The sequence below is a fragment of the Myxine glutinosa genome, chromosome 10 (genome assembly GCF_964187855.1).
Source record: "Myxine glutinosa chromosome 10, kmMyxGlut1.1, whole genome shotgun sequence".
Classification (NCBI taxonomy): domain Eukaryota; kingdom Metazoa; phylum Chordata; class Myxini; order Myxiniformes; family Myxinidae; genus Myxine; species Myxine glutinosa.
The window spans coordinates 102,808,906-102,832,552 of NC_136270.1; the positions used below are offsets into that span (position 1 = coordinate 102,808,906).

A 23,647-nucleotide genomic window follows, 5' to 3' on the forward strand; every position below is an offset into this window, starting at 1 on the left:
AGGGAAGAGGAATGGAGCGGCAGAGAGTGGAGTCATCAGCAAAGAGATAGAGAGGATTTTCGAGAGAGTCAGAGAGATCATTGATGAAGACCAGAAAAAGCACGGGGCCCAGAACACTGCCTTGGGGAACTCCAGCCTGAACAGGAAGAGGAGATGAGAGAAACCCATTCAGGGCCACACGTTGACGACGACTAGAGAGGAAGTCCGCCAGCCATGCGTGGAGATTTCCATGGATACCAAAGGAGGAGAGTTTGGTGAGCAGAGCGGGGTGCCAGACCGTGTCGAAGGCACGTGATATGTCGAGGGAGACAGCTCTAATTTCCTGTTTGGCATTGAGGACCTCCATCCATTGTTGAGACAGCAGAAGCAGCATGTCCAGAGTAGAGTGACTTGGTCTGAAACCAAATTGATGATCAGAGATCAAGCCATTGGAGAAGAGGAAAGATTTCATATCAGAAGCAATGATGGATTCCATGACTTTGCTGATAATTGGGAGAAGGCTGATTGGTCTGTAGTTGCTAGGATCTGTTTTTGCACCTTTTTTGTGCAAAGCGGTGATGTTGGCTGATTTCCAAGCAGATGGCAGTTGACCTTGAGCAAAAGAGAGGGTGAAGAGAACAGAGAGAGGGTGAGATAGAGCAGCAGAGCAGGATTTTAGGACCCGTGGGCTGATGCCGTCGGGTCCAGTTGCAGAATCAGAGTCGAGGGTTGACTTGAGTCGAGGTTGAGTCGATGTTGTTGTTTTGTTGGACAGTGAGAAAGGAAACGTTTAACGATTTAGTTTATTTACAAATATTTACAGTGTAATTTTTCAATAGGAAATGAAAAAGGACGAGAAGCAGAACCTTAGCTCATTCTACACCTTATTTTGATCACTACGAATAAACACCACATGGGCCAAGCACACATTCACGAGGGAGGGGGAGGTTAACGAACAAACATTGGAAACCTGATCGCACAAAGGGCTACGATGCTCCAGAAGCCTCTCCTCGTGACGCCCACATCCCGGTGTCGCCACCGAGCAGCACGAGCAGGTAATCGCGATCCCAGCACAAACATGAGCAGGTAGTCCCAGCACGAACACGAGCAGATATAGTCGATCCCAGCATGAATAAGGGCAGGGAGTCCCAGCACAAACAAGGGCAGGTGAGGTCGATCATCAGCACGGACTTGGGTAGGTGAGTGTCGGTCATCAGCACAGACTTGGGCAGGTGAGGCAGGCACGTGCAGAAAGAGTCCAAGTCATGCACACGTGTACCGATAGGGAGTCCGGCAGCCAGCAGAGAACAATGAATACGTGCAGATCGAGCAAAGTCCAATGCGAAGAGTAATGCAGGCACGTGCTCAGTGACAAAGTCCAGGCCCTAGAGAGAGAGAGAGTAACACGTGTGGAGGGAACAAAGTCCAGAAATCAAGAGAGTGTAATCACACGTGTAGAGGCCTGTGAGAGAGTCTGGCCTAGAACGGATGCTCACGTGCAGATGGTGAGTGACCCTGGCAGAGAGAGACCGGTCAAGAGAGCGAATGCACGTGTGCTGAGTGACAAAGTCGAGGCCAGAGAGAGAGAGAGAGAGAGAGAGAGAGAGAAAAAAAATGTACAGAGGCCTGTGAAAGAGAATAATAATCATGCACGTGTTAAGTGAAGCCGGCAGAGAGAGACCGGCCAAGACAGGATCACACGTCCTCAGTGAAACCAGCAAAGAGAAAACCAGCATGTGAACATTGGCCTTTTGTCCACCCTCGCCGAGGTGTTCGAGGGTGTCCTGGCTCCCGATTGGTGGAGCCCGTTACTCCGCCCCACAAGCTCCCCCAAAGTTCCTCAGGCCCTGATTGGTGGAGTGTCGCTTCCCCTGCCCCCACAAACTCTCTCAAATAAACTTTTACCTGGTGCTTGGATGGTGTGCCTTTGAGCCTGCATGCATTGCCTGGTAAATTATCCTTTATGAGTAGAGGACCTATCTTTCCTTTCCCCAACGCATAATGATATAATAACCCAAAATAAGGGAAAGGGGGCTAAGATAATGGTCTGCTATGAAATTACTATTCTAACGGACCTGTATGGTGGTTGCCATTCCTTTTTAGTGGTTTCCCAAAACCGCAACAATATTGTTGTGATGGACAGGACAGACATGGCAATGATCGTCAATCATGTGATGACATACAGTATATGAGACCATCATACATCAAGAGGTATCTGATTTCGCATATACAGAATTTAATGAAGATCTCAAAGGGACCCTACCCATTCAGATGTGTGGATTTTGTCAGCTGGTTAATAATTTTGCAAAGAATGTATCGATGAGAGGATAAGTTCATTTTGAAAAATAGATTTTACAGCTACCGACTGGTTTCGCTCCCATTAGAGCATCGGCAGGGCAACATAGCAGCTTCCATACACTTGTGACTCTTGAAAACCTTTCGGTTATATACCAGATGTTATGTGACTCCAAAGAGTGAGTGGGTGAAAGCACCGGCACCAAGTCCAATACAGGTTTATAGGGAAAAGCACAAGTTCAGAAGGAGGGGGGGGGGGGGGGGGGGAGGGGTGGCGGGGGGAGAAATGTTAGTCTTAAAGGAGGGATGGGATTAGTATTGGATGTTTGGCCAACATAGATAGGCTTAGCAATCCTCGCTCGGTATGCTGTAGACGACATTCTTTCTGTCGAATTTGCTCACCCGGTCCTTATGTTTCGACAGGTGCTTTCAATGTCTATATAACAGGTGTCATGTTGGCCTGCGAGTGTGAGCTGATTATCATACGCGCTGACGGTGATGGAAAGAGACCGCGAAGTGTTTAATATGAACAGCTCTGCTTACGAGACACTATTCGCTTGTGCTTTCTGTCTTCGGAGCATCGTGGAAAAGCAAGCAAGTTTAATATGATAGTAAAAACAATTTATTATGGGATCTAAGCTGCAAAATTTGACAATACCTCATTAAATCGAACCTTGCTCTTGTCAAATTGAGCTTTATTGACAAGTTGGGTCACTTGATCAAGATCGGGTTATTTAGACTTAATATAAATGGATGAGGTGTGTGTGTGTGTGTGTGTGTCATACTTTTTGTGTCTATTAATTAGGTACGATTGAAATGTACCTTTTAACTGTTTGGACTGCTGAGACCCCTTCGACCTTGAAGATCCTTTAAGACCCTCAAGGACTCAAATGACCCAAAAGTCCCCGAGGAACCATAAAACCCAAAAGGACCCAGCCAAAAGTCCCCGAAGACCCAAACGTCCCCTAGGACCCAAAACACCCAAACGTCCCCGAGGACCCAAAAGACCCAAAAGTCCCCGAAGACCCAAACGTCCACGAAGACCCAAACGTCCCCGAGGACCCAAACACCCAAACGTCCACGAGGACCCAAAAGACCCAAAAGTCCCCGAGTCCTGCAGGCAAGTATGCTGCAAGGTGTTGAAGACCAATGAAAATTTGGTCCAATGGACCAACAGGCTCCCTAGTTTAGATTTAAAATCTCAAGAAGATTGTTGTTTACAGCTTCTGCATGAATCAACTCGGGAGTGCAACGTGGCAATGATGGGCCAAACGGCGTCTTAATTTCTCTGTTTCATGTACAGAATTGGGCGACCACTCCTTACTCTCGGTGTAGTCCCACAGAGACTGTGGTTCCTTTGTATAGTGTGGCCCAAGAGAAAGAAGCCCCACGGAGACTGTGCAATGACGGGCCCCATGTGATCCACTGCATCAAGAGAGGCAACATGAGCAACCACGAGGCAACCTTAGCACCACCATGAGAGGCAACAATAATTGAAAAACAGTAAATCACAAGTTTAACCCATAAAGTGCTGGATTTATTGGTTAGTATCCCAGAAATGCTGACCCTATTTAGATAGAAGGGGTGTTATTTGCACATGAATTTTTAAATTAATTTTTAATGACCATATTTGGTAGGGCCACGATTGTGGCCGGTCGACCTGTACGTGTCGGCCATGATCGTGGCCCGATGCGCCTTATGGGTTAAACCAGATCAAATGTTTTGTCACTGATCTACACGTAGTCTACATGATGTAGATCTTTGACCTTTTGATCTAAAAAAAAAAATCTGTTTCTAGCTTTTGATTGGTGAACCAATTCAGTGACCCAATAATCAAATTCTTTAAAATCAGGTCAATCGGATGAAAATTGATGATTTTATGTAACCATGGCCTGTGACCTTTTGATGTAAAAAAAACGAACGATCGTTCAAACAAAAAAAACAATCAGCTCAAATGGTAAATTAAACTTTCAGGTCAATCTCATGAAAATTTATGAGTTTAGGTGATGCTGACCTTTGACCTTTTGACAGAATTTTTTCCCCCCATGTTCTAATAATAATGCTTTGTTGAAAATTTCATGACAAAAGCTCAAATGTTAAAAAAAATGACAGCCCGGCCACACACAAACACAGTTCTCTTTCAAGGAACTTTGAGGCAAGAGGTGGCCTTTAGGCCAATCAAAGCCTATACTCTATTATTACCAAACTATAGTCAATTGTCCATGCTCTCTCCATTTTATATGCTGGGCGTCAAGCAAGGAAGCAGCACGTCACATTTTTAAAGACTTTGGTGTGACTCGGCCAGGATTCGAACCACCCAAACCATTACACCACCCTGGCTGCTTAAAGGCCTTCATCCGAGGCTAAAGGCCACCGAGGCCTTCATCCACAGTTTGGAATATTCACAATGCTCATTACAAAACTTGCAATCACAATATGGAGGTGTTTAAAGTTTGACCTGCACCGTTATTTATACTTATAACTAAGCTTCTATGTATAATTGCAAAATGATACATCATTTTACAAAATAATACATTCCAGATTTGTACACACACTTGTGTCATTGGATTCGGAGCTTCTTTAGGACGTTTACATAGCAAGTCCAGGATATAATTATTGTTACATAGAGGGGGAGGGGGGAATGCATAGCTAGACTGTGGTAAGTGTAGTATGGTCCGTGTGTTCAAGTAGCTGTTAGATTACCATGTAACCGGAACCTGTCAGGTTAAGTTGTTTGTTACATGTGATGCTGAGGAGGCAGCTTATGTAATTTATAGATGGGTTGGATCTTAATATGTGTGCATGAACACCTCATGTGGTAGGCAGGGCTAGTAGGTGAGAACTTCTCATGAGAGACTTCGAGAACTTCCCATCTGTCTGGCCATCACGATCTGTCTGGCCAGTATGTGTCAGCCATGGCGGTGTAATGTGCCATGGAGACTGAAGTGCATCCTGGAGTTATTTTTTATAGGCGCCGCCGATGTGGACGGGACGGCCAGAGCAGAGAACTGCCTGGGAGGAAGGAAGAACCGAAGAGAGACCACGCTTGAAGGGGGATCGAGAGGGACTGCTATAAGAGGAAGAAGAGGCCTCGTTGTAGAGAGAAGATCACAAAAACCTTGTGTGGAAGGAGGACAGGAAAAACTATTCAGACTTTTGGAGTAGACCAAGTGTGGCTTGGACTATTGAATTGATCCAAGCTGGGTTCACCCTGTGTTGATGGAGCGTGGAGGAAAAGGACAAAGGGGTCACGAGGCCTGGTGGAGGAGGTGGAACATTGCTGGATTCCACACCAAACACCATCTTCATCATGCTCGTTTTAGCTTCGCAGAGATATTGTCTCGCACCTGGATCCCGAAGCGATCTATTTAAGCCTGGCGTTCACCCTGCGCAACAGAAAAGGGAAGTCTCGTCTATAATTGTTTTGTTTCATGAGTGTGATCTGTGGTGCCTTCGTGGGTTAGGAATTGTTGTATTTTCAATCATTGTACATATAAGTTTGAATATTCCCATTTATCTCTTTGTGTCCATTTGACTCGCTTGGTTCGTTCCGTTTTTTGCTTTTAGCGTCTTGTTAGCCTCTTCCCTGTTTACTTTATAAATAAATCCTTCGAAAGGTAAGACACCTGTTTCAACTATCTCTTTCTGTGTCGATGTGGTGCCATTATTGTGACCCAATTGAAGCTCCTTGGAGAACAGTAAAGCTCGAATTAATTAAATAAACGCAATAAAATAAATAATAAAAGATCGTTCAATCCATCTACCGAGTCTAACTCGGCGCTGAGGGTCCTGTTTTAAAGAGAACTGCGGATGTGACATTATTAATAGCCTCCTCCATCAAAACCTTCCTCCCCTAAAGTAGAATTTTAATATGGATGTCCTTGACCGCCAATCTTCACGCTTTTTGGAAATTTCATCGATGGCTGGAATTTTTCGCCAAATGGAAAATTCCATTGATAAATTTAATAGCTGTTCATCTCTTGCCGCATTCTCAATTTTCCACACTTAAAGCAAGAAGCGCACCATTATGGATGTTGGTCACCAACTTTAGCAGAATGAATTTCTTCAAAACCTTTTCATCCATATCACCCAACATTTTTATGAAGAATGGTCCAGGTTAATTTTGAACCAGCCAATATTACCAATCCATTTAGTCATTTATTGTTTTAAAAAAAGGATTAAAGTATTATATTATTGTATGCAGGAACGGCTTTTGATGAGCTTGTTACCACGGCATGTTGCTATGGAGATGAAGGAAGACCTACTACAGCCCCCAGGGAGGATCTTCCACAAAATCTACATCCAGAGGCATGACAATGTAAGGTGAGCTCAGGGCCAACTTCTCACCCTCTTCCCACTCACCACAAATGTTGGCACACATTTGTAATGGTTTGATTGAAGTCTTTTAAGCTCTGTCTTTGTCTGACAGTCTCATGCACGCCACTCCCATCGGCGCTAAAATCTGGGAATAATAATGTGGGATTGGATAGTTACCTCCTTCACCTTTGGTGATGGAGGTTATGTTTTCACCCATGTCTGTTTGTCTGTTTGTCTGCCTGTGATCAGTTTATCTCAAAAAGTCGTGGATGGATTCGGACGAAATTTGGTGGAGAGGATGGGTATGTCACAAGGAAGAATTGATTCAATTTTGGTGAAGATTCGAATCTGGATTTGGTGAAGATTCGAATGGACATAATTTTCTTTGAAACCACTTAACCAAAAAAAATTAAACTTGGCATATGTCATGAACTCCCCATGCGGTATATAGGGTGATAATGATGTCATCGGTGAAGTGGTATTCCATCCATAATTGGTTGAATTGAAATCCTTATCCAAAAATCTGAAATTTCATACTTCTCATCTATCACCTGACATGAGTGAAGAATTATATGTAGATGTCATAGGTCACATGATATGGCAACCATATTGGATTAAAGGAAAAAAATTGGACATCATTGGGTGTGTGACAAGGATGAAGGCTTTACAAATGACGATGGGTGATGAGCTCACATTCACCCTGTGCCCATAAGGATTATTATTATTATTATTCATTGTACTGATGTTTCCTAATGATACATTATGATTGTGATAATTTATGTTGTTACTGTTCCACAGTTCCACAATCAGAATTGATTGGAACATATGGTAATGATGATTCATTTTTAGTTATTCTTCATTGTGATGATGATTCATGTCCATTTTGAGGAGGCCTTTTGATTTGTGCAACCTGCAAGTAGGGGGGTGTGGTTAGTTAGGGTTAATGGGGGGAAATGGAGATCATGGAACGGAATGGAAGATGATGAGATGGCGACGCACCGCATGCTTGAAGCCGTGGAGGGAAGAATGGGATTGAAAGGCCACAGGAAGGTGGTCCCAAAATCAGGAAAAGCGATCAACAATAAATGACTTGAAGTGTGCAGTCAGTCGGGATTTTGGGAGTTTAACTAGGAAGGAATTCTGCATGGAAGAATGCGTGCATCACGGAGTTGGGGATCAGATAATAGTTGGTGAAAACCTCCTTTTTAATCACCATCAAGCTGTACACTTTGTTCTTGCATGTAATTACGTCGCAGTTGTAAAATGGAACATTTGAGGGTTATAAAATGTTCTATTAAAGAAATTTATCCTCCAGGCAAGCCTATATATATGAGAACAAAACTTTGTATCGTGAGATATAGTATTGCGTAACCAAAGAATAATGGGACAATTTATTCACATTGTGCAAAAGGCCTTTGTGTGTTGCCATTTGATGTCTCTTAAAGATTCAATGAGCCGTAATCATAGAGAGGGGCCTCACTCGAACATTCTCTACCAATTTTTGAAAGGTTTGATGGAGGATGCTCCACCTGCATGGTGTACCTGCTATGGCACATGGCTTTCTTTTTCATATTTTGTGCTGGTTGTTGCGGACACTGAAATTAGAAGCATTGTAAGACATCTCCCAGACCCCGCTATGAGATTTGAATAATGTATGTATCCCTGAACTTGGTTGTGTTTTAAACATTTTTAGGCTTCTGGACACCTAGTTTCTCAGCCGGATTTACCAGAAGATCCACCCATCCTGGTATTTGGTCACGACGACCCCCAACAAGGGGATGAAAAAAAAAAAGACAAAAACTCCCCTCACTTTACTGGGAAAATACTGGGTTTATTCAAGTTTTTAACCCAGGTGGAGAAAACTAGGCTGGGCCAATTATTGCCAATCCTGACTACAGAAGTAACAAAAAGGCTGGCACCTGGGCCATTTTTATTTACTTTTTTCACATGTCAATTTGGGGATTAGTCTTACTCGGCGAACATCGTAGCTCGCTTTCGACATCGATCGGCCTGTTTCTGGCTTTAGCTTTGATCACTACAAAGATTGAGAATGCAAGTTCACATCGGTAAGTAGTGGGGAACATCACCAGTGTACCTACTTAGCGCAGACAGCTCACGACCCCCATGGAAACCCACTTATGGTCCCCTTGGGGGTTATAACCCACCGATTGGGAAGCACTGTTCTACCATGTCATACATGAACATGAACCACACTGATAAATGTGATCATGATGCTTCTGTGCAAGTGCAACTACTCTTCTGTAGTATGCCATTAAATGGAGAGCTCCACTTTCCAAACTCTTTCATCACATCATGAAGGTTTTATGTGATCAAATAGTCTCCTGTGTTCCATCTAACAATCTGCCTGAAGGATCTCTTCCCAGATGCATCACAATTCTGCCAATTGACAGATTTGTGGGTTTCTTTTTAACCTCCAAGTCGCTTAATTTATTTGCTGAAAAAATATCTTCCCATGTTGTAATGAAAATTTTTTCACAATTCGTCTGCTTCAGTAGAGTTTAATGAACATCAAATTCCAAAAAACATCAAATATTTCATTCATACATATTGGTATGTTCTTATACTGTATGCGTAAATATCAAGACCAAATCATGTCTGTCACCTTAATTGGATTGAAAAACCAATAAGCTCTCACCTAATCAATTATCCACAGATGGCTGGGATCTTTATATCACATTTTGCTGCAAGATTTCTGACCAATAGGCTGTGCGTGCCACACACCTACCCTATATCGGCAGCCATTACACTCTTTACGACTATTTTGCAGCTGGGAAACAAGACATTGCAGTTAAATAGCTATTATTGGCTCTAACTTGCAGTCCGTGAAAGACACAGATCTGTCCACTGCAAAGAAGTAGAATGTTAACTGCTTTGTGCTGGCATTGCTATTAAATGTTTGGCTGCTTCACCTGCAGACTGCAGTGTGGCAGCTGCCACTGCTTGTGTGCAGTGAGGCTTCCTGGGTCTCTCACAGGCACCGCTCACTGAAGACTGCATGTTAATCCGGAAGTACCCTTTCAAATATAAAAAGAACCTTTTTTTCCCGGCTGCCTAAATCCTTGTAAACTGTGGAATGGATGCCTAAATTGGGTGGATGTTTGGAAGCAATCCCGGATTGGCCATAACCATCGCAGCAATTTCTGGTGTGAGGTAAGAGTTCACGGTCTCCGTTCCAGTGAAAAGGTACATATCCTGACATGTTGAAGAGTGTTGGTTCTGTCAAAGCATTTTCTAGGCCAGGGTAATGCTGAGCGGTTGGCCATCCCTCTCCCAGCAGTAGGTAGGGCAGGAATTTGGAATATAATGGTGTACGGATACGGTAGTACTCCATATAGAGGGATGATATGGGGAAAAAATGGCCACCGCATCAAATTTGTACAAAGTGATATGCTGAGAAGATAATATAGAGTGAGGATATAAATCTTTTTAAAGCCATACCTATCATTCTCGAGCGTTTTCTGAACTACCAAGACTTAAAAAGTCGACAGAATACATCACTAAAGTACCACATCAGGAGATCGCTAAATCGACAAATTGTACTTCTTCTTCGTCTTACCCTGTAAAACAATGTTAAACTGTTGTCCAACCGAACACAATAATGGCTGAAGCAATTAAGGTGATTCCAACATGAGAGAGTTACTTTGTCTTTGGCTATTGCACACAAACCAAAATTTAAAAATATATAAAACATTAATCGTTTTAAGAAAATAAATCCAACATAAATGTGGACTCGACCAAAACAAGCCAGGAATGTGGAAGCGGAAAGGATGGACAGAACCATTAACCAGAGGTGATGTACATGTATATCCGTCCCTCCCTCCACCCCATCCCCAAAATCAACTGAAACAAGTACCGTCGGACCCCGACATTCGTGGGGGATATGTTCCTGGAAAATGCTGTGAATGTCGAATCCGCGAATGTGGGACATTGCCTCAATGTAAAAGTGGTGAAAGGCTCCCGCCAGTCTGTGCTTCATAAAGGAACATCAAAAAGCATGGAAGATGCTTTTAGAACTGCAATGTGCACAGCTGGTGGGAAATGGTTTATGCATGGCTGGAAGTGGTTTATGTGTGACACGTGGAAGATGATTTTAGAAGTGCCGTTTTAGAAGTGCGTGCTGCTGATGGGATATGGGTTTTTTTGTGCCTGTGAAAAACCGCTAATACGCGAGGCACAGGGCCGCGAATGTAGAAGCAGGTCGCATTTTATCATCAGCGAATACGCAGGGTCTGCAAGTGTTGGGACCGTGAATGTCGGGTCCGACTGTATTAAAACAATTTAATAATATGGATGGATTTATTATATACCAAAATAACTAAATATATAAAACATTAAGCATTTTATTGTTAAAATTTTTTTTCATGCAGCCCAAAATTTGAAAATATATAAATCACGAAAACAACACTCGAAAGAGCGCATACCTCTGCCAGGCTGTACAGTTTACGTTTTGTATCCCACTCATAGGCCAGATCTGGATCCCGACGTGAACCAAAATCTAATCGGCTTGTTTTTGTCACCTAACCAACTCATCCACCTAGTTTCGTCCAAATTTGTACACAACTTTTTGAGATATTGTGATATATATCGTTTTTTGCCGTGTCACTCAATGGTGAAGAATCACTTTAAAAGTCTTGGATCAAAATCCAGATCTTCACCAAAATAGAATCAATTTGTCCTTGTTACACACACAATCTGCTGTCTGCCAAATTTCGTCCAAGTCCGTCCATAACTTTTTGAAATACCCTGCTATGTATCGGTTTTAGCCCGATCACTCAATGGTGAAGAATCACTTAAATATTAAATAATTTTCGTATCCGAATCCATATTCAGATCTTCACCAAAATCGAACCTATTCGTCCTTGCCAGACACCCAACATGTCCACCATGTTTCGTCCAAATCCGTCCACAACGTTTTGAGATATCCTGCTATATATAGTTTTTAGCCCCATCTCCCAATGGTGAAGAATCACTTTAAAAATTCTACTAGCCGGATCCGAATACGGATCTTCACCAAAATCGAATCATTTCGTCCTTGTCACATATGCTACATCTCTGCCAAAGTTCGTCCGAATCCGTCCAACTTTTTGAGATATTTTGTTCACAGACAGACAAACAGACCAACAAACAAACAGACGGGGGTGAAAACATAACCTCCATCCACCAAAAACAACAACAACAACGTAGGATATAACAGGCCTCTTATGGACATATTTTGTTTTCTTATGGCATCACAACATATTTTGATGTTCCATCACAATCCCACAACAAAAGTAAAATGTGAGAGCCCATAAATTCCCTCCATTCACGTGAGAGATGTGAGTAGGTCATTGTTCTTCATTTATATGTTGACTGCTTGATGTTTGCACGGCATACATGCTTGGGAGCTTCACTGGTACGCATTTCTGTCTGGGCTGTCGCTGATAATTTGCCAATAAGCGATGAAACCGGTCCGACAGCTGAGGGGGTTGTGTAGCATTGGGTTTCTTTCTAATGTGTGTCCTATTTGTAAATGTCATTACAGCTGTGGAGGGACTCTGGGATGAGTTTGAAACAGTAAAGGGCTTACCTTGTGTAGTCTTTATTGGTTGGTTTATGCAGCTTTCTTTCGCTAGAAGAGTATGGGAGGAGCCGATTTGTTTATTTAATCTTAGCCACCTGGGGTAATTAATTAGGTGAGAGCTGAGAAAAAAGAAATGCTGCAACATGGGGTGAAGATAATCACTCGGTACCATTAAGCAGCGATTGGCATTGACCTTACCTTCTAAGGGAATGACTGCACCCAAACCATGCCAGGAAAAATGTGCCCCACAACATTACAGAACCACCAGAACCCTTCACTATTGGAACCAAGCACTCAGGGTATAGAGTTCTTTAGGTTGGCACCACCCGTGCACTCGTCCGTTTGTCGAGAACATGGTGAAGGATGATTCATCTGACCATATCACATTTCTCCACTGCTCGGTGGGCCATTGCCTGTGTTCTTTGCACTACTGGACTCGCACACATGCATTGCCAGGTGTGATGAGCGGTTTGTGCACTGCAACCCAACTATGGTATCCCACTCTGGAGTTCTCGGCGGATTGTTTTTGATGAAACTGGATGCCTGCACCCCTAGTTGAAATTTACAGTTGATTGATCTACACTTGTTCACCTGCTTTGCCTTGCATTTCAAATTAATGCACGAATCTCACGATCCTGGCGTATGCGCTTCCACCCACTGTTGCCCTTTGCTGATGATGTCTTTCCCTCGGAGTTCCATTCCGACATCATTGACACCGTTGCTCAACATAAGCAAGTTGAGCTGCCTTTGTCACTGAAGCTCCTGCCAAACGTGCCCCAACAATCACCCCTCTTTCAAAGTCACTGTGGTCTGCTCTTGCTGCCATGCCAGCCATAATTATAGGCACCCAGGCCTATGCAGCATTTTTATACATGTCCCCGAAGCATGCTGGGATGTTATTTGCTTAATTACCCTCGCCAGAGGAGAGGGTATTGCATTTGAGTCCGTTTGTTTGTCTGTTTGCCTGCACAGAATAAATATGATTTTCTCTGCAACCGTTGATCCGATCGACATGAAATTTTCACCATAGGTGCAACTCCACCTGTAGAATGTTTTAATAATTATGACGTCATAGGTCACGTGGTTCGGCCGCCATATTTGTTTTAACACAAAAGCCTTAAAAACCACTGAAAATACGTCCTGGCGAGGGTTTGCAATCTCTGGTTGCCCTTTTTCTTGTTAACACTTGGGCCATACCTGCTTGGAAGCCGTTACTTTCAATATACTGTATGTAGGGTGTCCATAAAGTCCTTGTACAACTTTTAATTTTTATAACTATTGATGTACACATGCCTTTGTGTTAATGTGTTGATTATGCAAAATGAGCCTTATTGTCTCTGCCCTCAGTATCTTATTTGCTGACATTGTGGGTTTCACGGGCCTTGCATCACAGTGTACTGCACAGGAACTCATCAAACTTCTTAATGAACTCTTCGGAAAGTTTGACGAACTTGCCACGGTGAGCAGAACTGAATGAAGAACAACTCTTGTATTTTTGTATTAGGCCTTAAAAGTGATTATTAAAAGTCAATATAAGGTTATTAATAAAGGGAAGACCTTTGATAGATTGCAGAGTGGGCGTTTAAAAAAGAAGTTTTGGGGTGCTGTGTATTTCAAGCAATGTGTGAATTAAGTGTTAATTTTCAGGTTTGATGGATGACCATAGCCACGTGCTCCTCTGCAGGAGAACCACTGTCGGCGAATAAAGATTCTCGGCGATTGTTATTACTGCGTGTCAGGCTTGACCCAGCCCAAGACTGACCATGCACACTGCTGCGTGGAGATGGGCCTTGATATGATCGACACCATTACGTATGCTTCACCACCATCACAGCCGCAGACATTGTTTTACTATTTCTTGTCATGTCGATAAAAAATGGACCAAATGAACATTCTCACCACAGCACCACATGTTAGAGAGATAGTGTGTAATCAATAGGTTGCAGTATGTTATAGCAATATCATAAAATATTCAATTATGCAAAGGAAGAAATGATGTCTCCTTCCATAAGCTTCTTTACAATAGCCAACGTTTTGATGAACATATTTCTTTTTTTAGATCCAATATGTCTTCTTCTTTTTTATTTACTTTTTAAATATCAGCTTTGTGGTAACTGGCGGATATATCCATCATGAATGGATGATGGGATGTTACAGGATTTGATAGCTTGGGAGAGCCAGAGAACAACACCAACCTCACAATGAATTGGATAAGTGGAGACAACAGCAACAGCGATTCTGTAAAGGTTGTGTGCTTGATGTGTCCAGGAATGCCTGAACATCTGACGTTGGGAACACTTTGACAAAAGTCTACTTTTGATTGGGCCAAATGGAATACAAGGAGAAGTTGTAAATACACTTAGATTTTGTAAGCGTAGTTGGAAGACATTGTTAATTATGCCTACGAAGTTTGTAGCTTCTGTCCTGAAACACCCAATGTAACTGTTCCAGTGTGGTGTGTGGAAACCAACGTGAAAGAGCAGAGGCTCTTCCTCATCTTCATCATGGGAGATGCATCATTGAGCTCTCCAGCGTTTGTCAATGCACAGCATAAATGCGCCGTTCGGCACTTTCGGGAAGCATCATGCCAGGAAAAATGCAGGCATGCTTTGATTGCGCCATTATGAAGCAATTTGGCCATTTCGTCGATAACAAATCAGATCTGCTCGGTATCATAAATGCCAAGAAGGCCAAGAAGGGATTTAAGGGTCTAACAAGGCAGTGGCACTGGCCAAACAACCTGCGTGCGGGAGGGAAACTCCGGGTCTTTACATTCTTCATTTAAATTCTTTACATTCAAGGGAGGGTCTTTACATCTGTACCGAGTCCGGTCGCAAAGTTGCATCCGCTGAGTCAGCTTGCAGTTGCCAGGTTCGGGAGTGAGAGTCGACGTCTTGTTCTCTGGCGGTCCGGGTCTGTGCGCAGCTGATGCTTCACTGGGGATTCCTTTGGGGCCTGACAGCGGATCTGAGTGTGGCATCTTCAATGAGTGTCGCTCGAGGTGGCGGTTTGGCTCATTCTGGCGGATTTTTGACATGGGGGATGTTTTCTCCAGTGATGGCTCTGAATGGTTTGTGAATGGATCTGTTTGATGACCAGGGGCCGAAGCTGAGGGTAAAAATGAGATTTAGGACAGTTTTAAGACTCGGGTCTATCTGTCGGAGAGTGGTTAGTGCGTGTAATGATCTCCCTGGAAAGGTAGTGGTAGCTGAGGTGGTGGATACGTTTAAATGGGATTTTGATAGGTACCTAAATGCATTGGGCATAGAAGGGTTTGGGGATATTGACTTGTGTGGATGGTAGGTGGATTATATATGGATGGGTGACAATAGTACACTGACGTTGGTGTAGCGGACACGGTCAGCCGAATGACCTCCTCCTGCACCAAAGTTCTTTGTGTATCCTTATGTGACTATACATGAAGCATTGAGAAAGGAAATGGTAAACATGACAGACAGCATGACAGACACCTGTGAATTCTTTATATAGATTATATTACTTGAATGCCTACCCTTACCCTTTTTATCTTTGATATACAGTGCTCTTAGAACTTAGGCTGCTTATTCCTTTTCTTCCTCTTTTTCCACTTATCCGTCTTCTTCTCTAGGTCAGCGGTGAATGTAAGTATCAACAACCATCAGAAAATCTTACCTAGCCACCAACAGACTTCACAAAAATGAAGGAAAATCTGCTCATGTCACTCCCTTTTCCAAGAGCTTTGGAAGTTAAAGCACAGGAAACATCGGTGGAGTATGAGGGGTTGAGGGGGGGGGGGGGGGAAATGCCCCCATCTTTTTGGTCTTCAGGGTCTTTTGGGCCTTCGGTGTATTTTGAGTATTTGGGGTCTTTTGGTTCCTCTGGGTGTTTTGGGTCTTTGGCTCCATTTGGGTCTTCAGGGTCTTTTGGATCCTCTGGGTCTTTCAGGGTTTTTTGTTTTTTTTTGGTTATTTGGGGTATTTAAGGGTCTTTTGGGTTATTAGGGTCTTTAACGGTCTTTGGGGTCTTCAGGATGTTTTGGGTCTTTGGGGTCTTTTGGGTATTCAGGGTCTTTTGGGTCTTCAGCATCTTTTTGGTTTTCAGGGTCTTTTGGGTATTTGGGGGCATTTGGGTCTTCATGGTCTTTTGGATTCTCTGGGCCTTCAAGGGTATTTTGGGTATTTGGGGTCTTCATGGTCTTTTGGGTCTTCAGGGTATTTTGGGTCTTCTGGGTCTTTAAGGGTCTTTTGGGTCTTCATGGTGTTTTGGGTATTCTGGGTCTTTTGGTTCCTCTGGGTATTTAAGGGTCTTTGGGGTATTTTTTTTCTTCAGGGTCTTTAAGGGTCTTTTTGATCTTCAGGGTGTTTTGGGTCTTTGCAGTCTTTAAGGATATTTTGGGTCTTTAGGAGTCTTGGTGGTCTTAAGGGACTTAAAGGGTCATCAAAGGTCTGAGGGGGGGGGGGGGAGGTCTCGGCAGTCTAAAAGGTCAAAAGGTACACTACATAACCAAAAGTATGTGGACATGAACATCGAACATCTCATTCCAAAATCATGGGCATCAAATGGAGTTGGTCCCCCCTTTGCTGCTATAACAGCCTCCACTTTTCTGGGAAGGCTTTCCACGAGAAGTTGGAACATTGCTGCGGAGATTTGCTTCCATTCAGCCACAAGAGCATTAGTGAGGTGGGGCACTGACGTTGGGCGATTAGGCCTGGCTCACAGTCGGTGTTCCAATTCATCGCAAAGGTGGTCGATGGGGTTGAGGTCAGGGCTCTGTGCAGGCCAGTCAAGTTCTTCCACACTGATCTCGACAAACAATTTCTCTGTGGACCTTGCTTTGTGCACGGGGAGCATTATCATGCTGAAACACGAACGGGCCTTCCCCAAACTGTTGTTACAAAGTTGGAAGCACACCATCTAGAATGTCATTGTATGCTGTAGCGTTAAGATTTCCCTTCACTGGAACTAAGGGGCCTAGCCTGAACCATGAAAAACAGCCCAAGACCATTATTCCTCCTCCACAAAACTTTACAGTTGGCACTATGCATTTGGGCAGGTAGCGTTCTCCTGGCATCCCCCAAACCCAGATTTGTCCATTGGACTGCCAGATGGTGAAGCACGATTCATCACTACAGAGAACGCGTTTCCACTGCTCCAGAGTCCAATGGCGGCGAGCTTTACAACACTCCAGCCGACTCTTGGCATTGCGCATGGGGATCCTAGGCTTGTGTGCTGCTGCTCGGCAATGGAAACCCATTTCATGAAGCTCCCGACGAACAGTTGTTGTGCTGATGTTGCTTCCAGAGGCAGTTTGGAACTCGGTAGTGAGTGTTGCAACCGAGGACAGACAATTTTTACACTCTTTGTGCTTAAGCACTCGGCGGTCCCGTTCTGTGAGCTTGTGTGGCATACCACTTCGTGGCTAAGCTGTTGTTGCTCCTCGATGTTTCCACTTCACAATAACAGCACTTACAGTTGACCGGGGCAGCTCTAGCAGGACAGAAATTTGACGAACTGGCTTGTTGGAAAGGTCGCATCCTATGATGGTGCCACGTTGAAAGTTACTGAGCTCTTCAGTATCTGTATTGGGGGCCACAGGGAAGCCCTGCCTTTTTTACAAGAAAAAAGGTAAAAAGTCAAACATTTGAACAGCCTTGGACGTGCACCTTGACCCCATGGTCAAGGCACATCGTCAACAAGGCTGTCCCCATAACAATACACATGCGCCTCAACCCCGAGGGGGAAACGCATGGTCATTCAAACGCATGCATCATGCCCCCCAAAGGGCCACAATGCATGGTCATACAGTTGGGACCACTCCTCTTAATAGGAGTGAGACCCCTTAATCCACCGGCAGGGAATTACTCCTGCCAGGTCCGATTTGCATGCAGTTTTATTTACTGCCACAGGGCGGCACACTGCGAAAATCAATTATTATTCTATTGTAATATAATTGTAAAATTGTAAAATAGAATAGTAATAGAAAACACTATTAATATCAATAAATAGTAATTGTAAAATAAATAATTTCTTAATCAATTGGCTAACAGCATACCCAAACCACCAGTGGTTCATCCATAGCTGTAACATTTTGAAAATCAATGAAATAGTTAATCGAAAAATAACTAATGAATTGATTCATTGATTTATCAATAAATAATTAATGAATCGATTGATTAATCAATAAGTCAAAAAAATCCTTTTTGGCCACATTACTTGGTCATTGTCATGTCCTAATATCAGCTTCCTAGCTCAAAAGGTGCCTGAGATATTGCCCAGATGAGAAAGAAAATAAATAAGTGCTTAATAAATCGATAATAATTAAGTAATTAATTGATCAATCCAAAACAGCAAAAATACTGTTTTTGCCAAGCACAACATGCTCACTATTGTGCCCAAATTTCAGCTTCCTACCTCAAAGGATGGCTGAGATATCGCCCAGACAAACAAACAAGCAAGAAAGAAACCTGAGTGAAAACTGCGTACTCCCTTTCAGCACGAGTCATCGCCGGTCCCCTTTCGCTGCCCGGCGATGACGTTATGCAGCGCCTGACGGAGCGGTGTACAACAGTTAGGAATCGGAACGAAAAGAAAAGGAATAGGAACGGAGCGGTGCATAACAGTTACTTCATTTATGAATCCATTCGTAGTCAACCCTTTTGAATCCATTGAATCCATTCATAGAATCCATTCAAAGCTGAATGCCTCAACTCTGTGTTTGCCTCTAAATCATGTGTCCAAGACCCACCCCTCTCTGTACCCACCGTACCCAGTCGTACCCAGCTGCTCCTGGACTCTGTGTCTTTTCCTCCTGACAAGGTGGAAAAGTTTCTGTCAACCCTCGACTCTGATTCTGCAACTGGACCTGACGGCATCAGCCCACGGGTCCTAAAATCCTGTTCTTCCGCTCTTTCACTCCCTCTCTCTGTTCTCTTCACCCTCTCTTTTGCTCAAGGTCATCCGCCATCTGCTTGGAAATCTGCCAACATCACCGCTTTGCACAAAAAAGGTGCAAAAACAGAACCCAGCAACTACAGACCAATCAGCCTTCTCACAATTATCAGCAAAGTCATGGAATCCATCATTGCTTCAGACATGAAATCTTTCCTCTTCTCCAATGGCTTGAACTCTGATCATCAATTTGGTTTCAGACCTGGTCACTCTACTCTGGACATGCTGCTTCTGCTTTCTCAACAATGGATGGAGGTCCTCAATGCCAAACAGGAAATTAGAGCTGTCTCCCTTGACATATCACGTGCCTTCGATACAGTCTGGCACCCCGCTCTGCTCACCAAACTCTCCTCTTTTGGTATCCATGGAAATCTCCATGCATGGCTGGCGGACTTCCTCTCTAGTCGTAGTCAACGTGTGGCCCTGAATGGGTTTCTCTCATCTCCTCTTCCGGTTCAGGCTGGAGTTCCCCAAGGCAGTGTTCTGGGCCCTGTGCTTTTTCTGGTCTTCATCAATGATCTCTGACTCTCTTGAAAATCCTCTCTATCTCTTTGCTGATGACTCTACTCTCTGTCGCTCCTTTTTTAATCCCTCAGATCGGCAGTCTGTGGCCTCCTCACTCTCTGCAGACCTGGACAAAATCACAGACTGGTCAAACAAGTGGAACATGTCTTTCAATCCTGACAAATCTCACACTCTTACGATGTCTCTCCGAAAAGACCGACTGGACAACCCTCCCATCCACTTTCTGAATAATCCTCTCCAAGAAGTTCTGTCACTCAAGCTTTTGGGTCTCACTATCTGCCATGATCTTTCCTGGGAAAACCACATTTCAAATCTGGCCTCCAAAGCCAGTCGCCGACTGGGCATCCTCCGTCGTGCGAAGTCCTTCCTTAGCACACCTGAGCTCCTCACCACATACAAGGCTTTCATCCGCAGCTCAATGGAATACTGCTCTCCCCTATGGGCTGGTGCTCCTTCCTCACACCTAGCTCGTCTTCACGCTGTTGAAACCAAAGCATTCAGAATCATTGGAATCTCCCGCGATGAAGCTAACTCCAAGGGCCTCTCACTCACTCACCGCAGGCAGGTTGGTGGTCTTTCCGTCTTCTACCGACTCCTCTCTGGCCTTGCCCCCCCCACCCCCCCCCCCTCCAGCTCTCTCTCTGGGCTCTGTCCCGCAAATATTCCTACAGGTCGCACAAGATCTGCTTGCAACCCTCTTATGGTTAAACTGCCAAAATCAAGACTCTCTGCTCACCTTCACTCCTTCATTCCTCTTTTCTCCCGCCTCTGGAACAAACTCCCTCACTCTCTTCAATCCCACTCCACCCTCCAGGTCTTTAAAACAGCTGTTCACCACCATCTCTTATCTTCCCCCATCCAAAACCTTGATCTTTTCTACCCCCGCTAATTTCACCCCAATTCCACTTTTTTGAAATACCAACTTCTGTCGTGGAAGTCCTTGGTGTCCTTGTGTTTTATACTTCTCCCGCCCCCCCCCCCCTTTCCACGCCTCCTCCCCCCAAGCCCTCTCCCTCCCACACATCTCCCTGTTCTCAAATGTTGTGTGCTCTCAAGTGTTTGTGTGCTTCCCCTTCTCTCCCCATCTTGTCTACCGCTCCCTCTTTTTATATATTTTGTTTGTCTGGTTGATTTGTTTGTGAAGTAAATGTCAGCTCTTTCACGAGCCTCGATTCAGTATACAAACCCCTGGAAGGGAAATGCATCACCTGACTGGGATTTAAATCTACTGCATTGTTCATTGGTTATGTAAGTGGTCTTGCTCTTCTTCTTCTTCTCCTTCTTTTTCTTCTGTATGCAGCTGCAGTGCCCCTTGAGGTTAGAGCAGGAATATGGAATTTGTCCAGGGTGCCTTGCGATAGCTCGCCTACTCTTGGCGAAGGACCCGGTGGGGTCTTTAACGTGCACCAACTAATGCTGGCACAGGGGATGCCCAGTTTAGCGAACATCCGAGGGACGGCACACGCATTTATGAATCGCCCTGCCTGCGGAACACTGCAATGACAGTTTATAGCTGGGTCGAGATTCGAACCATTAATGCATCAATTGGTGAGAAATAATTTTCATTCAACATACCTGGAGGGAAAACTGTCCCATTGTTCATTTGGCTTCGGTGGCAAAATCTTTTTGATATTACAGCACAGCAGCCACAGGCAAAGTGCCGCCGAGCCGGAGCCTTTTTCCCATTATCATTGTTATTATTTTTAAGTCCCGTAAAGGGATGGCAATTTTCGGCTGGTTGGAGGAAAATGTATCAAAAATCTTTTTTCCCACCCACATGTTTTGCTATAATACTGTAAGATTGCCTGTCTCCACATGCTATGATCGCTCTTCGCTGCGCGCGTTGGACATCATTGGATAGAAGCAGCACAATCTTGGGGTAAAATACAACCATGAAAGAACTCGTCCCCAGCTAAGGTTTCCCACCTCAAAAGGAACCATTTTAGTTCCTGAATATTTTTTGTTTCTGGCCTGACTACAATACCCTGCTTCTGCTGAGCCTGTCTCAGCAACCAATGGACACATTTTAAGCTCAAGTCAGAATTACCTCACGACACATCTCCTGAGCACCATAGCCCTGGTATAATGCCCAGCCCTGGACACCAAGCTGTCTATAAGTGATATCCCGGATGTTCTCTTTGATTGTGTGCATTCAAGCGGTTATGTTTCATCTCATGCTTTCACCCAAAACAGTGTCCAACAAGAAAGAGCAATCAAAGATTGCAAACCCTCACCAGGATGTATTTTAAGTGGTTTTTATGCCTTTTGTCTTAAAACAAATATGGCGGCCGAACCACGTCACCGATGACGTCATCATCATTATTTTTTTCTCCACTAATTTATTCCTCGATTATGCTCAAGAAATTTCATCTTGATTGGATGAAGTTTTGTACTTGTCGAATTATGACGTCATAATGGAGGCATGATGATGCCCTGGTGTTGGGCTAGCGGCTAGGGTGCCGGCTTAGGATCCTAGGATCCTGGGTTCGAATCCCGGTCGATCGCTGAATTAACGCCAGGGGGGTTGACTCAGCCTGTTCATCCTTCCGAGGTCGGCTAATTGAGTACCAGCTCACTGGTAATTCCCTGTTTGTCGTTAAAGGCGCCAAAAAGGGTTGGCGTCAGGAAGGGCATCCGGCCGTAAAACATTGCTTCAAAAAGGGGACCGAAAAACAACAACAACCACGGTTCCCGAAAAAGGCCAACCCCCGCTTTGCGGGGAAAAATGGCCTCTAAAGGTGGTTAATGGAGGCACCAACGACATCATCATTAACATATTTTATTCCCCATGGAGAGTTCTTTACAATGAGCTATGTCTCAATTTTTTTCTATCTGGCGCTTTCAGAGATATGGAAGTGCAAAGTTTTTCGTTTTTTTCCAAGATGGATGCCGAACCACGTGACCTATGACGTCATAATTATCATGAAAAAATTTGACAGGTGGAGTTTCCCCTATGGTGCAAATTTACTGTCAATCAGACCAACGGTTGCAGAGAAAATCATATTTATTCTGTGCGGACAAACAAACAAACAAACAAACGGACTCAAATGCAAGACCGTCTCCTCAGGCGAGGGTAATAAATCTACTTAGTTTTGGTGTACATAAACAGGATCTGTGCAAATGTGAAAAAACCCACTTCCCAGATGAGTTCACTTCGCGCTTCGCCCCCATGACAGACAAACTGTCCCTGCATCACTGTCTGCTGACCTGAAAAAAAGGAAACTATAGTAACCCCTATAGAAGATTACATTTAATACTAAGATTCCTCGGCATTCCCACTCCGTCCATTCTGAATACTCCAACTACTTCTGCAACTAACTTCCAGCAGTAGTCCAGCATTTAGCGTATCTCTAAATTGGCCTCCAGGTTGGACGCAGAATTGGAATAATTTGTAGAATCAAGTCCTCTCTTGGCCAACCCCAGCTCGTAATAATCGATAAGTTGTTGATTCCCACTTCTTTTAAATATGGATTCCCTCTAAAGTCTAAAGTCTGTTGTTGCTCCATCGCATTTTGACTCCGAGAGATAGTGAAGTTCAAGGCCCTCAGATACATCAGCCTTCATCTTCTGTCACTGTGGACAACTTGCAGGCCTCACCATTCTTTATAACCTTTTATATCAGTCTCGCCATCTCTGCCTTCTTCCCTTCCGCAGTCCATTAGATCTCATTTGTTCATTACAAGTTCTCCAAGCCAAAAATGTCTGCACTCTTCACTCTTGTGTTTCCTCTTTCTTTAACCTAGCTTTGAAATCATATCCATGAGTTTTTCCTTTTATTCACTTCAATCCATTCCTTCAAAGCCTGGTGTTGGCTTAGCGGTTAGGGTGCCAGCTTGGGATCCGAGGATCCTGGGTTTGAATCCCGGCTGAATTAACGCCAGGGGGGGTTGACTCAGCCTGAACCATCCTTCCGAGGTCGGCAAATTGAGTACCAGTTCACTGGTAATTCCCTGTGTGTCCGAAAAAGTTGCCCGAAAAAGGCCCAACCCCTGCTGTGTGGGGAAAAATGGCCTCCAAAGGTGG

General features: G+C 44.0%; 1 protein-coding gene across 1 annotated transcript in view; it reads left to right on the plus strand.

Annotated features, from left to right (window-relative positions):
* ADCY1 (adenylate cyclase 1) overlaps positions 1–23,647 on the plus strand; it is a 270,713-nt gene that overhangs the window by 101,656 nt on the left and 145,410 nt on the right. Inside the window, exons 4-6 of the mRNA XM_068126368.2 lie at positions 6,479–6,597; positions 13,520–13,631; positions 13,857–13,984. Coding sequence (XP_067982469.2) covers positions 6,479–6,597; positions 13,520–13,631; positions 13,857–13,984 — 359 coding nt within the window. The remainder of the gene's footprint in view (positions 1–6,478; positions 6,598–13,519; positions 13,632–13,856; positions 13,985–23,647) is intronic.